Source organism: Hippoglossus hippoglossus, chromosome 3 (assembly GCF_009819705.1).
Source record: "Hippoglossus hippoglossus isolate fHipHip1 chromosome 3, fHipHip1.pri, whole genome shotgun sequence".
Taxonomy (NCBI): Eukaryota; Metazoa; Chordata; class Actinopteri; order Pleuronectiformes; family Pleuronectidae; genus Hippoglossus; species Hippoglossus hippoglossus.
In genome coordinates, this window is record NC_047153.1 from 18670088 (window position 1) to 18688458 (window position 18371).

The following is an 18371-nucleotide window of genomic DNA, read 5'->3' on the forward strand; positions in this document are numbered from 1 at the left end:
TCCTGTTCTGTTGAATGGTGTTACAGTGTGAGTGTGTATGTATGTACGTCTCTCTGTGTGTGCATGTCTTGTCGAACAAGCCTTTATGGATGTAGGATACATAAAACATCCCCATCAGCCCCCGATTAGCTACTCACTTTACGCCGTGATTGATAACTTTGTGTGAAGACGTACAAAAGAGACACCTGCAAATGCATCAACACACATGGACAGAGCGCTCTTCTCCTTGTGTCGTTACGTCTGTCTCAGCGTGCGCGCTAATGTTTAGTCATGTGCTTTGGTGTAACTCCAGTGGTTTCGCAGATGCTGTCTGCTCACTTACAGCAGATGGTAGCTGCCTCTAATGGCCCAGCCTTGTGTGTAGTAGATTTATCAGCGCATTAGTACCACGCTCAAGTAGATCGAACAAGGAGTGCACTTAATGTGGGGATAATTTCCCCCACAAGCAGAGTTTCTTTTACGAGACATCACAATGTTTGTTCTGCGTCTGTACCATCGAAACAGATAAGAACGATACAACAATTTTTAGGTAAAATGAGGGCTCAAATTAGGAGACTTAAGGGATTACATATAGATAAACTATAGAAAGAATCTCTGGAACTGTTCATTTTATCGCCTTCACACTTGGGATGTGTATTGATAAAGGGAAGTGCAGTGTTAAAGTTTGGTGCAACTTGGACACGCAATTCAATATTAATAAACTTTGAACAAACAGGCAATTAACCCTCTGTAGTAGTGGCTGCTGGGAATCATCAACAGAAATGAACGGGCAGGTTCACAAAACCGGAACAACAACTGATTCTCCAGTTGAGGGTTCTGTGGACTGAGTCCAGCAGCCGGTCATTACTTCCTGTGGCTCAGTTACTGCAGGTCACTTTCACAGTGTTGGAAAAAAAGCTGCAACTAGCATCACCACAGGCCAAGCAAACAGCCCATTCCAAACAGGCAGGTTTAGAACAGGCAATGTACTAGCACAGGAAGGTGTCACAAAAAAAAGGTTTTCAGAACTTTCGTCCATCTAATGATTACAGCTAATTTGTTCACTGCTATTGATTCACTACAGCCCAGCCTTTCTATAAAGGGACAGACATAAGTGTCTTAATGCAGTAAGGAGATGTGCACGCCTCAATGCCTTACTTATAAATATTTTTTATAAATACATTTTCTGTAAGCTTGAGTTGACAGTTTTAAAGTTCATGGAAAAAAAGTGATATGAGATGTGGAGCTACAACAGAAGCTCAACACCCAGTGGAGTAGCACATGCCATGCAAAATGTTTTGAAAATAAATAAATAAATAAAGAGAAATGTGCCAAACGGCATATGCCATTATCATTTCTTATAGTTGAAGCAAGGGACATCTTTGGCGTTGGATGAAACAAAACAGTGGCAACAGATGTGGCTGTTAAAAATACATTCAAAGAGTCAACTGGGTACAATAAGCCATATTGTATTGTACTGTATTACAGTCAAGAGAAGTCTTTGGAATCACTTGAAATAAACATTGTGCCTGTGTCAACAGATGTAGCCATTAAAAATACATTTAAAAAGTCCACCGATTACAGTATGAAGTATCATTCATCACAATAAACATAAGGAAGGACTTTTTGAGAACTGTATGAAATGAAAATATTCGCTATGTCAACAGATGTAGCTGTTTAGAGCATGTTCAAAAGCTCAAATCCCTGAGCAAGTATTTATAGATAAAAGGGCTTTTTTCTCATCCACTCAGCGCATCCATTGTCTATTCACCTAAAAGAATATGCAAAACAAAAACAAAACATAAGAAACATAAAATGAGCGGGAAAAGTGAAGACCATGCGAGAACAGATGGAAAAGTGTGTTGGAGGGTCAGGTGTGTGTGTGTGTGTTTGTGCAATATGTATATTGTAGAATGATTCATGTTTCTCTGCAGCCATGTGCTATTTTCTGTTTAAGTGAAAGTGCCAGGTAGAGACAGAAGGGAGCGAAGGATGGATTGAGCGAAAAAGCAACAGACTGCCAAAGAGAAACACACACTGAATAAAAAAAGTGTGCATGTGTGTGTATGAGACACAGAGCGTGTATGTGTCATTATGCACTTATCAATTAGTGCTCATCTCATATTCCTAGAGATTTGTGCCTGACTTATTAAACACAGCTAATTCATCCTACTTCCATAATGGTTATAAATCTATAGAAAAGAGAGAGAGACAGAGAGAGAGAGACATCGTGTGTGTGTGTTTCTCTAACTGTGTGCGTGTGTGTGTGATTCATGGCCAGCGGGATATGTGAGCTACGCCACATTTTTCTCCTTGTAATTAACAGTAAATTGTTTTTACTGCAGCTTGCCATGAATATCCCCTCTGGTTAACATGACCAATGCTGTCGACACTCAAGTGCCAAATGACTGACTGTGTGATTTTGTGTGTGTGTGTGTGTGTGTGTGTGTGTGTGTGTGTGTGTGTGTGTGTGTGTGTGTGTGTGTGTGTGTGTGTGTGTGTGTGTGTGTGCATACAGTGCATCAGAGGTTTGTGTTGCAGTTGTCATAAAGACAATGCCAGATATTTTATAAAAAAAATAAATGCAATATTTAAGTAATGAGCTAATATCCCTTAAAGATACAATAGCTTCTTTGAAAGGGATAGTTCACCCAGAAATGTAAATTCACTCATTATCTTCTCACCCCTATGCCGATGGAGGGGTGTGTGAAGTGTTTGAGTCCACAGAACACTTTTGGAGTTTACGGGGTAAACGGAGTAGCAGCTGAAGATATTCGTGACCTTCAAAAAATGCTAACATCAGCTAGCTTTGCACTTCTGGTGGACTTTTAGGCTCATGTGGTGTCATCCAAGTGTCCGCAAGCCCCGACATTCATATTCGACTCGAAATGAGGTAATTTCCACCGTGTTTTAAGCCTAAAAGCCCACCAGAAGTGGCTTAGCTAGCGGACGTTAGCATTTCCGACGGTCCAAGAATTCGCAGACATTTCGGCTTAAAACACAAGTGTACATGACCTCGTTACGAGTCGAATGTGAGTGTCGCGGCTTGTGGACACTTGGATGACACCACACGAGCATTTTTTTTTTTTTTACGTCTGAAGATAGGTCACTAATGTCTTCAACTGTATTGGATTTGGCTGCAATGCTGTTTACCCCTGAAACTCTAAAAGTGTTTTGTGGACTCAAACACTTCACCCACCCCTCCATCGGCATAGTGGTGAGTAGATAATGAGTGAATTTTCATTTCTGGGTGAACTATCCCTTTAAAGTCATTCCAGAATATTGCCCTTAAGCAGAACCTTCATTATGCCTGATCTGCTTGTTTAAACTGAACCAAAAAAGCTGGTATAATGTTGCTTCATAATTTGAGAAAGCTTGTCAGTGTTCAGGATTCAGGGACATGATGTGTAACATAACAGCGTCAACATCTGTCCTCTCATGTTGGCTCTCCTATTTACACATACAGGGATTTGGCTCTGTTAGCACCTGCACTGCCGTCATCAAAGTGGAACAACTGTCATTTCCCTATTTTCAAGCTTATTTTATAAAGAGCTGCTAACTGATGTAGTGCAATTTGTACATTTATCTATATTTGTCTGGAGTCATGTGTGTTTGTGTGCTGATCTTTTTGTTTTACCTGCTGGCAAAGTCCGCCCTGTGCTTGGCAGACTGGTAATGCAACCTTTCTTTGTGCAGAGTGTGACAGTGAAGTTGTACACATGGTAAGGCTTCAGTCCTTTCACTGTATATACAGGCTGTGATGACGGCCCCAACCTATGCAAGACCTGAAAAGAGAGAGAAAAATGTGATGTGACAAGGAAGTTTTTCATTTCGGGAAAATAAAGTGATAACAGTACTGAGAGAAACAGATGAGAAAAGGTAAAAGCATAAAGACATGGTAAAATAGAACTCAAACAAAACAGCATTACAGGCTTTTTACCTTGACTTCTAGCTATTGGCATAATTTTCACTCAAAAGATGGCTATAGGTGAGCTTGATTTTTTTTTCATTAGGTGCAAGTGCTCCGGTAGTTACCTGACTAACCACAGGAGGAGCGTAGGGATTTTTGTTCTGCTCCGTGAGCAAGTTGACCCGATATTCTGTCACTTTTCCTCTGGTAATGACCCCTTGACCCTCAGCAGTGCTCCAGGAAACATTGAGACTGGTGGTTGACAGTGCTGTGACTTGTGGAGGAGCCATCAACTCTGGGACTGAAAATATGGACACACACACACACATATGCATATCAAAATACACATCGCATACTTAAACAAACCATTTATCGATCCATCCCTTATCTTTCATGATAAATGCATGTAAATAAACCCAGCAGACAAACACTATTTTTTAAGATAGTACAAAAATTGCGAACAAATTAAAAAATATTGGAAGAAATTGTAATGCATATTGTAATTATAAAATATTTCTTGATAGTATATACTTGAATACAATTAATACTAATGATTCATAATGCATTTATGCATTATTATGCATTATTTTCCCTTCCCTGTTAAAAAAACAATGTATCAGTTATTTTGTTGTTCTATTCTGTTTTTCATTTCCACATTGTTAACACAGCTTTTTGCATCCAATAACCAAATGGCTTTCATATTCACTGTATACTTTTGCAAAGCTAAAATAAAGATGTTTTTTTTACAAATACAAGCAGATAAATTGATGCTTATCTCTGAGATGTAAAGGATTACACTTCTAAACCCCATTGCTGATTTCTACTGTTTGTCCTTTGAATTTTTTGCCACTTTACAATTTAATTAATACAAAAAAGACAAATTTTGACAGATAGAAATACATAAAACATATCTAGACTTTGTGGATGTGATGTAGGCTTAATATATTAAGTACTCCATAATTCTATGGCTGTGACAGCCACTATTACACGACAGATTACAGAGGAGAATTCCTTTATCCAACAGTTGATGGCATCTAGCTGTGAAATATGCTGTGAAATGTGATTCATGGTCGACATAACCACAGTCACATTCTCTCTCTCTCTAACAGCACAAACACTGACACACATTCCACATTTTAAATGGTGTTATCATATGCTTGTTATCCAGACACATAGCTTAGACTGATGTTGGAGGCAATCGTTTAGTCCTAATGAGCCATATCATCTCTTTGAAATTCAAATACCTTAATGAGTTCCCCTCCCCCACACACACATTTTCATTTCTTCCCTCATTCCATATTTCTTTCCTCTACATTTCTTTCCACAAATGCTTCTGTTCAATTTATGTTTCCACAAATCCATCAGCAGGTGGAAATATTTTGACCTTAACATCACATGATTCAATTTTGGTGGTTATAGACCTGGTATTTCTGTTACCACATCCTTTAAACATCTTTAGGTAACAGTTTATGCTGGGGAGGGGTCAGAAACCTCCAGCTTGCCTAAACACTATCATTTTACATGCAATTTTGCTTGAACATTTTAACCTGGAGCACCAGTACAATTTACCTTAAGGTAGCAGCCGGTTTATAATATTTTCCATTTCATCCAACATGTTTTGATTGTACCAGTCATGGCCCGGTGCTGCATGCTTGAATGTCTGTAAATAACTAAGTAATTGAGCTGAGTTTGTGACCGATTTGTAGGTTTTACAGACGCATTCACAACAACAGGAACATTTCTGAAACCTTCAGACGAGGGGTGTCGCCGGGGTAGGGACTATGCAGGAGACAGGACAAAACATATAAATTCCACTGTTGAAAATACTGTGTTTTTGTTTACAGCTCATCAACACCAGCATTGGCCCTTATTGCTGAAACCTTTTGAATTTTGTCTTTTGAATTTAACATCTTCGTCTGTGTGTTCAACGTGTTTGGTAACTCCTTTTCATCCTGAGATATTTGTATTCTTCCACTTTCTCATCCGTCATTTGTTAGAAATGTCATCAACACTCACACTTTTGTGAATATACATTTTCCTGCTGTAATCTCACATGGGCTCACTTGCACATTTTACTGAGGGCCGGTGGGAAAAGTGAGGGAAGTGTCTGGAGATCAGTGCATGTCTGAAAGCAGCTTAATTGTCCACTGAGTACTGTGTGACTGACTGAATTCACAGCATTGGTTGGCCAGCTGAGTCTTGGGACTTTCCCATTGGCTGTTGTTCTTTCAAATGATTTTTGTGAAAAAAGCACCTGGCAAGACAACTTACTGGACAAACCCTAGATGCATGTATAAAAGGGTTGTCAGTATACTGTCGTGCAAGTAAGAGGCACACGTCTCTCTACATCCACTCTTCAGGGAGAGGCAGAAAGGGAGAGCAGCAGTTTGTTACACAGACAGCAGCTGTGCGCTCTGTGACAAACAAAATCTGATTTCATACCTGCACTACAACCCTGAACTTTTGTAGACATGTGTATATATATATATATATATAATGATCAGTGTATACAAACCTCCCTCCATGGTGCGTGATGTGGTCCACTCTGATGTGACTCTTCCTGCCACATTAATGCTTTCGACTTTCATCTGATAGGTGGAGAAGGCTTCCAGACCTGCTACAATCGCACTGCTCTCGGGGGGTGACAGTGCGCTCCTGTTGGTGAGCTGAGTTTCTGGGGAAACACTTGGATCCAGCCAACCAGAGCTGGAGAAAACTTTGTTCTCAACTCTTGTACTTGAAAGGTTTTGTGTTTCCATCGGTCCATGAAGAAAGACTTCAAACCTTGTGATAACACCTGCACAGGAAGCAAAAGGTCTCAATTCAGTTGGCAGTACGCAGTGTGAGTGATAGAGATACAGAGAGGAGCAGTAAATTACTGAAAGCTGTAAAAAAAACATATTTTTTATGGTCCAAACATGTATGAAAAGACCCAAAATGAACATTGAAAGGGGACTACTTGATCACTATAACCAAATTATTAAAACAGCATTTGCATAGGAACGATTCTGTCCCAAGCTTTTTGATCCATACAAAGGGTTGATCACTATATCCGTAATCACTTTATCCGGTTTCCACTGTATATTTAAAATGTATATCTTTCATATCTTTTTCATTCTCATATTTATTTTCACAGAAGCAAGGACAATGGTCACTAAATAAGACAAATGTGGAAGCTATGTTTCTCTCAACTATCTCCCTGTAGAGAGATACTTATGATATTTTTTGGCGAGGAATTTTGTCTTTATTGTTCGTAAAGGCAGCGCAAGCGTGAAATGGGGAGAGAGAGCAGGGAAATGTGCAGCAAAGGATCAGGTCAGAACCTGCAAACCACTGCAGGAGGGCTCAAGCCTCCGTATGTGGGGCTCTCGCAAGCTCACCTGGAAGAGCCCTTCCCTTGACCCATATTTCTAGTTGAGACGGCCTTGGATGAATTCAAGAAAAATAACAGGTCTGGCAAAGTCATAAAAAAAACCCAGACCAAAATAGGAGGAATGTTGAGATTTAGGTTGAGTCCAGTTGAGACAAATGTTAAAAACTTGAAGGGGAAAAAGATACTTTGAATATCAAATTGACAGAGACAGAAACCCATGTAACAGATTAGTAAAACACCAGGGGAAAAAAACAAGAGACACAAACAGGGAGAAAAACCCAGGTTATAGGGATTTGTATGACACTGAGCCTTAGAGCTGTTACAAAGCTCTTCTGATATACCAAAGGCACTTCCAATTCAGTGGGTATTTGTGTGTGTTTGTGTGTGTGTGTGTGTGTGTGTGTGTGTGTGTGTGTGTGTGTGTGTAGACGCGGTAGTGATTCTCATACTTTTTGAGTGACATACGCCTAAAAGCAATGCTACTAGGCTAATGATTCATGTTAGCTAAAATATCTGTGTTGTACAGAATGTGTGTGTAATTATTCGACTCTATTACCAATTCTGACATTGACAATAAAAATGTATGTTTATTATGTACGTAGTTGTAATATAAACACACAAAAATGTCTGTATTCTTAATTGCTTTTTCTGCAATAAGACCAACATTTGACGAGATCATTTCAACGTGCATGTATGTGTGTGAATGTTTGTGTGTGGGGGTTTAAGGTCCTACCATTGGGCTGACTTGGGGGCTCCCAGGAAGCGTGCAGTGTATGAGGTCCTGTGGCAGCGACTCTGGGTGGAGGTTGGTTTTGTGGGGGGGCAGAGGCTGTCAAAAAAGACAGTGGTGGGGTAGAGGTGCAGCCCCCAGAAGAGCACGCCTGGACACAAGGTGAGTGTTTTGTCATTTTCATGCTAGAAATGTTGAATTAAACTGAAGAACATCTTCTACATTCTTTTAAAGATACAGTTGCGTCACACATCACTATTTTTATTGGGAGTGTTTTGTATCTAAATGTTGAATGGTTGTTTTCTCCACCTACCTCCAGTTTCACAATGTACTGAGTAAAGGGCTTTAGACCAATTACCACAGCCTCTGTAGATAAGCCTGTGTAGTGAATGATGGGTTCTGAACTCGATGACTCACTGGAGGACAACACAAACCTGTGAGAGACCAAAAACACATCAGTTCCTCTTTATGTTTCGATCTCGGCCATAGGGGTCAAGGGGCTTAAACGCAAACCATGTTAACTGCAGCGTCCCTGGTTTGAATGGGAGGTATCAATTTAGAGGTCTGTAAACAGGCTTCTGATGCAGGTTATCCTCTTATTTCTCCCCACTTTTCCTGTCATGTTATCATTCAATTAAAAGCAAAAAGTCCCCCAAATTAATCTTAATAAATACAATGACTAAAACTATTGTTGGTCTATCTCTAATTGATATTTGTTCTTCCCTTATGCCTCTTAACTTCCCATCAAATGTGCGTACTGGTCTTACTTTGTTTAAATGCTTCTTCCCTGCTCTATCCACAATTAATTCAGTTAGTTTGTCCATAACAATCATTAATCTCACTCTATCATCCTTGCCTTTTAACTTATTTGTTTCCCTGACAGGCTTCAGTTGGCCACTAATAGTAGCTGGTACTTTCTATTACAATAAGGGCATGTGACCTCAAGCTGTTTTGCTATGATATTAAATTAATGATTTACATTGACCATTAAAGTGTTTTTGACATTAAAAACATCAGAAAGAACAACTTCCTGTACAGAAGGTAAAACAACTGGAAATTTTCTTCAAATTTAATGAGCCACAACTTGGAGTTTGTTGAACTGGATGTGATTACAACTCTGCAACACTGCTGACACAGTCCTGTCCGCTCTGCGTCCACTACCACAATCCCATCCCCTTACTCTCCTCCTTCTTACCTTTCCACTGGTCCTGTGTCATTTCGTGGCGTGCTCCAGTTAAAACTAGCTGTGGTTGCACCTGGTCGTCCAACAAGGTTCAGATGGAGCTGGTCAGCTTCAGGTGGTGCACCGAAGGTCTGGCATGAGGCCGATGCACTTATTGTTGCACCGGCTACATTAGCTGTTATGAGCCAGTAGGAGTAGCTGGTGTAGGGCGACAAACTGGTGTCTTCAAATGATTCAGGGCCTGAGAAGGGAAAGAAGTGATGTGGAATGTGGTTTTAGAGTGGTCGAAGGCTCAATCAAGGGTAAGCAATATTTATTTCACTTGTATTTGAAATGTTAAGAAGGATATTAAAGGTCCCATATTGAATAAAGTGAGATTTACACTCTTAGTCTTTTCAGATTATAAAGCAATAAAGTCTAAGTGCTATATAAATACTGTGAAAGTCAAAACACTAAATCCATGGAAAAACGTACACAGCCAGAAACTGTCAGGCCTTCCATAATTTTGTGATGTCAAAACTATACAGCCACTGCCCCCCCATGGCCCACCCGCACCCAACCAGTTTTCTGTTTTAGCTTTGTTAACAAAGAACGACTACAATGATCTACAAGACCGAAAAATAGGAAATGCTGTCATTGGATGCCCTCTAAAGGATAATGATACTGGAGACCAATGACTATAGTTTATCTTTTTCTGAATTAATGGAACATTTTTGGTCTGAGTTTGACAATCTGTTGGGCTCTTTACTGGTTTTACCTCTCTCTGGTCGTACATAACTCAGAACAGTAACTTAATCAGGAAAGAGGCTGAAATAACAAGTTATACGTTATATTTGTTAAACTATATAGTCAAGTTTTTTTTAGTATTCAAAACCACAAACCAGTATATCGTCTCATGGATGTCACAACACTGGAAAAGTGTAAAAGATGGGACCTTTAAGTTTTGTGTGAAAAGCTGTGTGGATACTTACTGAAAGGAAAGTGACTTTGGATGCTGTGCACTGACTGTCCATCTCTGATCAGAGTGTAGTTGAGGCTGTTTGAATTTGGGGAGTCAGGCGGAGACCAGGAAAGATGAATGGAAGAATAACTGAGAGCAGAACCTACTGGTGCTGGCTGCTGAGAGGGTGCTGCACAGAAAGACAATGGTAAAATAATTATTTTATATTAACTTTGAATAACCAAAGGTCATGGTGATGCTAATTATACATGGATGTATCATTGGTGTTGACTTAATCATTACATGTATATACTGAATCTTTGCTGATGCTTATGTTGATGGGTGTGAGTGTAATCTAGTGTGTGTATTAACAGACCTTTACTGCAGCCGAAGTGGTTTTGAGAGTCAAAATTTCTTGCTCCAGGTTGACAAACATCACACTTGTCTCCAGTTACCAGCAGCTTACACACACACACCCCCGAGTCTGGATGACATGAACCGTTGACGCTGCCCACTGGGTCACATCCACATGGCTGGCATCTGGTCAAGAGAAATATTTTTTTTAAATGGTCATGAAGATGATTTGTACAGTTTTCATGTGAGTGCGTGTGTGTGTGTGTGTGTGTGTGTGTGTGTGTGTGTGTGTGTGTGTGTGTGTGTGTGTGTGTGTGTGTGTGTGTGTGTGCGTGTGTGTGTGTGTGTGTGAGAGGAAGTATATACAGTGTCCCTCACCCAGCCAGTGTGGTGTGTATAAGAGCCAAACATCTTCCAACCAGCCGAGCAGATTGTGTTATACATGTGACCCTTCATGTGCATGCGTGTGTGTCTGTGTGTGCGTCTAAAGGTGTGAGGTAGCTGGCCGGATGATCTCCCACTGCCCAGCCCCAGTGAGGCTAACACAATTTTGGTGACCCAGACACATCTCTCTCTCTCTCTTACATACACACTCACAAGTTTGTACTTCTCTCTTAGTGAGGACAGTCATTGACATACTAGACCCTTACCCTAATCTTAACAAGCCAAACTAAATGCCTAACCCTAACCTAAATCTAACCTTAACCCTAAAACCAAGTCTTAACCCTCAAACAGCCCATTGAAAAAGTGAGAACCGGCCAAAATGTCCTCACTCTGTAGGGACTAATGCTTAAAATGGTCCTCACAAAGATATAAGTACAGGGACACACACACAAGAGCGAGGACACTGATCTCAAAGGGAGGATCGACCTGGTGCTCCTCACAGCCCCGTTCCTACAGGACCACATATTTGTGCACACGGAGAAGAAATGCTCCATCAGAAGGGTGCTTTCCCGTTCGAGGACATTGTTCTGTGCACTCCTATCACACTCATGTGCGTGCTTTTTATGTGCTCACGTTCTGACACTGATTAAACGCCATAGTTTTCCTTTCTATCACACACTGTACTCGCATGCTCTGTCTCTCTCCCCCACACAACGCTAGGCCTTCTTTATTACTGTGTGAAAAGCCACAGCCTCATAACGACCTGCAAATTTGTCCTGTCAACTGGGGCTCACACACACACACACACACAAACACACACACACACACAAATAAAACACACATGCCATACTGACTCGACCTTCACTTCATTCCCAAGGAGGAGGAATAAAAGACCAACAACACAAACATTCTCTGATTTCATCAGCCTCAAAATAAAGTAATAAAGAGTGTGAAAGAGCCAGAAAGAGAATTTGCTTAAATTTGTATACACAATACTGATTATATCACATATAGAACCAAATAAGTTTAGCAGTGATATGTAATTAAAATTGTGCACAAATTAAAATTGAAAAAACTAATGATGTTCTCACTATGGAGTTACTCTAGCCACAAGAAACAGCATTGAGCAGTAATTATTTAAGACGTTGTTTTGACATTTCCCTGCACAATGAAAGACAGTGGGAAAAAGGACGACAGTCAGAAAGAGGGAGAAGGGTACGAGAGGGTATGTCGCACCGGTCCAAACAAGAAGTCTGGAATGATCTGTGCCTCTGTGGAAGTTTTACCACACTCCACGTTTGCTTTGACCCTATCCTGAATGTTCTTTCTCTCATATATCTCTCATACTTCCTCCCTTTCCTTACTGACTTTATAAAGTAACCTTCATCACTCTGATGCGTTTTTCTATCCATCCTTCTATCCCTCTCTCCCATGCGGAGATCTCAGCCACAGCAGATCTCATGCTTAATTTGTAGTGTAGAATACAGCAATCAGGCAAGGTTAGCTATGACACACACACACACACACACACACACACACACACACACACACACACACACACACACACACACACACACACACACACACACACACACACACACACACACACACACACACACACACACACACAGGACCACTTGACAAACAGTTTGTGGAGTATCTATCTGCTATGACACCTTGTTGAGAGGACAGTAAATGTGTGTGTACCAGTATTTCATAGGGTGAAAAGTGTGCACTTGCATTTGTGTGTGTGTGTGTGTGTGTGTGTGTGTGTGTTCTAAGTAGTGTGTGTATGTGTGTTGTGTGTGAGAAGGCCTGCAGGTAGAGACACGAGTGGTAAAGGTCAAAGCAGCTCTTAACACATGTAAGTCATATGTCTCCCTATCCGTCACTTATCTCTACAGAGACTGCACCTGCTGGCTCGTGCACTGCGTGTGTGTGTGTGTGTGTGTGTGTGTATGTTTTTGTACAGGTGGGACGATTAATGGATCCAAAACCTACAGGTATTGTGTTCATCTGTGTGTGTGTTCCTGCGTGAGATGGTGACTTTATATGGTTACCTGCCCAGGCCAGGGTTGAATCCGAAGAACATCTCTCGACACTGGTCACAGCGTCGCCCTCCCACAGACGGATGGGAACACGCACACTGGCCAGTGTGGCTCTCACACCCACGCTGCACTGCTCCCATGGGATGGCAGTCACAGTCAGCACACATAGTCTGATCTGGAGAGAGGTAGAAGTCTGGACAGACACAAACATGAAAGAAAATGAATTAGACTGTGTAAAGTAACTAATCATTATTTTAAAGTTTATATTTTCTTTCTTAGATTCTTCCTTGTTTGCTCCTTTTTCCTTTCTTTGCCTTTAATTTCTACACCTTTAAAGTTATGATTTCCAAAAGCAAAATGCCAAACAAATCATTTATGTCAATTTGTGTCGTCTGCTAAATTCTTAGATTTAATGTCACAAATGTCATATAAAATAAAATCCAAAATGATTCACTGATCACTATATGGTTTACTATTTGTACATTGTAGGATTTTCCGCACACCAGGTTATAGTGGACATACATTATATTCTGTGTAGTGAGTGAAGACGTAGTGCATTTGCGTTATAAAAACTATGAACAAATGATCATATATATGATACATATTCTCGATAGTGTACTGTGTTTTCAACTGACAATATTTGAGTATATGCTGTGATAGTTTTTTTATGTTATATTCTTTATAACATTCCATACAATAGTGAATGACTGACTTTGGATGCAGCTTGCATATATTTATGTCCTTCCTAATAAGCATTACGCAGTGTTGATTACAATTTATCTGTAATAAAATTTAGCACAATGCCAATGAGTGTGCCTGGGGTTACATTAAGCACTCCAGGTTCTAAAGTATAAATCAATTTGGTTTATTTTTCCCCAGGCCTGGCAGCTAATAAGCAAATTAGATATTCTATTTAGCCACTTGGAGCAGGGAACTCACATTGGCAAAAAAATAGCAGTTAAGGAAATTGAGATGGACAATTTGTAGGAATGGAGTATGACAAATGTAGTGGAATAAATACTTACCAGACATGATAGCTAACCGTACATGAATGTTAACTCATGTCAGTCGGGCATATTGCAGAATTTGATTTTGTGGGCACATGTGAGATAATAACTATTATCTTGTGTCCTCTGTTTAATCTCTTTAACATCCGTTCCCAGCCTGTGTGACAGTAAACCTGACTATGCTGTTGGACCTTCTCAATTACTGACACAATACAACATCTGTTACCTTTTGTCCCACAAGATTAACCAAACACTCAAAACAAATTCATGAGCTAATGCACGCGAACACCCACACACAAAGTCAGATGAGTGAGAAAAAGCGATCTCTCCCCTCTTTTGTGCTGTTGTTGAGACCTGGCACAAACAGGACAATCACTGATTGGAGATCTGGCAGAGGGCACGTGCCAACACACACACGCGCACACACACAGGAACACTATGAGTTTGGAACACTAGTCATTGTTCTTGACCATTTCCCCCAATATCTCTTCCTTTTTTGGCAGCCCCTCCATACACACTCACCAGGTCGGCAGCTACCGCAGTCTTGTCCAGAGTGCGTAGGGACACAAACACATTGGCCTGTGGTGCTGTCACAGACGGTTCCTGCCACAGTTCCTCTGGGGTCACAGACACATGGTACGCAGCCCTGGAACAAACCCTCTGACAGGACAAAAAACGTTATCAGAAGCCAGAATAAACTTACAACAAAAATGACTAAATGTCTCGTATAAAACTCTCAAACTGTACAGAATATGACACATGTTAAGCAGTTGGATTCAACCAAAATGTATAACTAATCTCAGATGTGACTTTTGACTCCCGCTCTGTGTTTCTCACCCTGGAGGTCTGAGCTCCTGTTGTAATAGTTGTGGGCACAGTTGGTGCACCGTGCTCCCAGCACCCCCTCTCTGCATGGGCATTGTCCGGTCCACATATCGCATACCCCCTCGGACACAGTGCCACTGACGTCGCACGCACACGGTAGACAGCCCAGGGAGTTTCGATGCTCCAGGGTGTGGTAACCGTAACGACAAGAGTCACAGCGACGGCCTTTCACATGTTTCTGTGAAAGAATTAAGGATTATTATAGGAGGCACAAAATGGAAGGCGTAATAGATAAGTACATTGTAGTATTGCAAGGTGGTAAGGAGAAGATGTCATTGGTTTGTTCCGTGTGAGATAGCATTCTGATTGTTACCTCCACCAAGGAGATAATGTTTTTTTCTGCATTTGTTTTCAGTCAGCAGAATTCTGCATAAACTACTCAACCAATTTCCATGAAACTTTAGGCCATGACCCAAGGAAAAGCCCAACAGGGGGCGGATCCTGGATTTTTCCCCCCACTTTCCTTAACATTGTCAACATTTGTCTTGATTAGGGAATAATTCATGGATCTTGGTGGGAAAAAAATATTATATAAAAGATATTAATCTGTGCAATTTGGTGCATGTTCAACCAAAAATGTAAATCTAGTGGATCTAATGAATCTGGTGAATGTGATTTCATAAAGGGACTGTTGGACCTTGGCGGAGGTATGTGCTCCACTGAGTGACATTCTACTTGAACCTGGGTTCTGTGGGAAAGCCAGAGTGTTAACTTTTAAGAAAGTATGGATAATAAATACTTAAAGTGCTCATAAAAATAGACATGAAGAATTCTATGACAGAGAGCAAATAATACATTGTATGATAATGACTTTATTATGCTGACAAAGATCCTGTGATAAGACTGAAAGCTCCAGAACAATTACAGAATGGACATTTTGATCAGTCTTTTGTGAACTACTGTTTCAAGATCAATAAACTTTGAACCAGAACAATTAAAGTGTCAAACTTCAAATATTCAGACATGATGTCTTACCTTGCACACACACTGTCCTGTGTCAGGGTCACAGTCTTTCCCAGGTACTGTCCCCTCTTGAGAGCAGTTGCAGTGCGCACACGATCCCTCCAGTCTCAAGCCATGCGACCCACTGCCACATGAGTCGCAGCGCTGCCCCCCCACCCCGGCCTTACACTCACACTGCCCCCGCTCAGGCTCACAGAACTGGCTGACGGACCCCATGGGGTCGCAATCACATGGGACACAGCCATCTGGGTGGGACAGGTTCCAATAACCAAACTCACAGTGGTCACAAGAAAGACCTGGCAAGAGAGTAAGAGAGGGGGGTGGTTAGAGAAATGTTGAGAAAAGGGCAGAGTGAGGCCACCAGAGAGAAACAGAGAGGGAAAAGCCTCTCTCAATTTGGAGGTGTGTGTGTGTGTGTTGTTATGTGTGTGTGCCTGAACATGAGAGAGCGAGCGAGCGAGAGAAATGGTTGGTGAGTGTATAAAACTGCCATCATTAGGGCCAGGCCCTCTACATATGATGGATCACTCACCTAAGGCCAAACACTTAATTTCACTGAGCGAGAAAATAAATAAATTAAGCAACTACAAGAAAAGAATGGAGGGAAATAAAAAGACGGGATGAAGGGATGGAGAGATGAATAGGAGAACATGAAAAATAATACTAAATTAAGTCTAAAAACAAGGAAAGGCTGAGCTCCTGAGTTTGAGTCCATATCTGTCACCTCAGCAGTTTATTGTGACTTTGCCAAATCATTTGCCCAATCATTTTTGTGCTGTTTATAATTGTTGGGTTGTAGCGTATACCAACACCACGATGTAGGTTTTACAGTAGCAGCAGCAGCACTAGGCTATATGGCTAGTTAAACTATGATATGCAGTGTGTGTGCGCAGGGCTTATTTGAATATGCCATACGTATTCCATGACAGGCAATCTGTCCCTAAATGGATGCCTGGGGGCTACGCAGTCACCACCGCCGTTTATGAGCAAGCGAGTGTTCGTACGTGGGTGGGTGTGAATGTGTGTGCGTGGACATGCTTCCATGAGAGTATACCTGTACAACTGTGTAAGGGAACATGACCGTGTGTGTGTGTGTGTGTCTAATAATGTGCGTCTTACTCAGTGTGTGGCAGACACTTGGCATTTCCCCCTGGTCTGCCCACTTTAATGATTTTATAGATATGAATGTATTTCTCTCCATAGATCATATTTCATTATAGTGCAGTGACGAAATTTCCGTGTGTGTGTGTGTGTGTGTACATTTGAGTGTGGTAAATATGCAGGGTGGCACTCTGATGCTTACAAAGCTAACAATGATGTGATATATTGTACGATTTGTTCCCCAATTAAGGTATACACATTATAAAGAACCCCACAGCTATTACAAAAATATTGCAATTCCCATTTACATTTCCGATATTGAGCTGAATAAGCGTGAATCCTGTTTGTGCAGCTAGTTTTGAGACATTCAAATACAAGTTGGACCAGAAACAAATGAGGAGATTAGAGAAGTAAAAGGGAAAAGTAAGAAGAAAACCAACACTGTGTTAGAAGATATTAAATCAGAACAGAAAGGGTGATTTTTTTGTACTGGGGTGCGCACGTGTGCATGTGAGTGTGTGTTTTCGAGACATGGCCCAGCCCTTTTATCAGTAGCCAGCTGGTTAACAGGCTCATGCATCACCATTTCAAACACTATTATGTACACAATGCACTCTGGCACCTTGTTATGAGGGTGCGTGTGTGTCTGCATGTGCGTATCTGTGTCTCTGTGCGCGCATTTCAATTCCGTCCTTCTGAAGTGTGCCTGCCATTGCTCCACTCAAAGTATCAGCTTGGCAGTAATAAATTGCCATAATCAAATCTAATTTCTGAAAAATACCTGTGGGAGCCACCAAACAAACAGGGACAGGGGGAAAAAAATGAAAGTGGGTCTTGTAAGAAGGAGTGAAAAATACAAGGGGCTGCAGCAGTTTGTTTTAATCAACTTGGCATTGAATTAGAGAATTAAATACCAGCTTAGGTCTTGATGGCATGCATGCGCAAGCTCACACGCACACACATACACACAACCACATATGTTCAACATTTATGTAACACATACACAAGGAAACTTACATTCAATACATACAGTTGGGCAGAGACAAATATCTACATATGGCCACATCCAGACACTCTTCCTCATACATATACTGTACACATTTCCAAGTTTTCACGCACGCACACACACACACACACACGCATTCACACGCACAACCGTGGGCCCTTGATAGCGAGGCTTAGCAATAACCATGATGCGTTGAGTTGAGGAGCGTTGGCCGGTTTTGCATTTCATACAAGCGCTCTTCAAAGACACACAGGGGAGAGAGTGAAACCATTTATCACAAAGAAAAGCACAACGGCTGGAAGCACCGCCAGCAGAAAAGCCTGTTTATTTTGGCTGGCAAAACACTTTGGGTGATGTGTTAATGCCTGTGTGTATACACAAGTGTTTTGGTGTATCCACTCCTGCTTGTTGTGTGTGTGCACCCCGTGAGCCACTGAGCCTACGTATTAATTAAGATGCCATTAACAGACATTTAAACAGTAGCTGTTGTCATGAAAAGCAAAGTTAT

General features: G+C 41.1%; 1 protein-coding gene across 2 annotated transcripts in view; it reads right to left on the bottom strand.

Annotated features, from left to right (window-relative positions):
* The window catches only part of ush2a (Usher syndrome 2A (autosomal recessive, mild)), a 198975-nt gene that overhangs the window by 135206 nt on the left and 45398 nt on the right, over positions 1 to 18371 (bottom strand). For both annotated transcript variants that reach the window (XM_034581476.1, XM_034581477.1), the window contains exons 16-27: positions 15769 to 16052; positions 14746 to 14971; positions 14431 to 14568; positions 12914 to 13094; positions 10492 to 10655; positions 10147 to 10305; positions 9188 to 9416; positions 8306 to 8426; positions 7996 to 8143; positions 6405 to 6686; positions 4015 to 4190; positions 3617 to 3764 (exon numbers count right to left, since the gene is read on the bottom strand). In XM_034581476.1, coding sequence (XP_034437367.1) covers positions 3617 to 3764; positions 4015 to 4190; positions 6405 to 6686; positions 7996 to 8143; positions 8306 to 8426; positions 9188 to 9416; positions 10147 to 10305; positions 10492 to 10655; positions 12914 to 13094; positions 14431 to 14568; positions 14746 to 14971; positions 15769 to 16052 — 2256 coding nt within the window. The remainder of the gene's footprint in view (positions 1 to 3616; positions 3765 to 4014; positions 4191 to 6404; positions 6687 to 7995; positions 8144 to 8305; positions 8427 to 9187; positions 9417 to 10146; positions 10306 to 10491; positions 10656 to 12913; positions 13095 to 14430; positions 14569 to 14745; positions 14972 to 15768; positions 16053 to 18371) is intronic.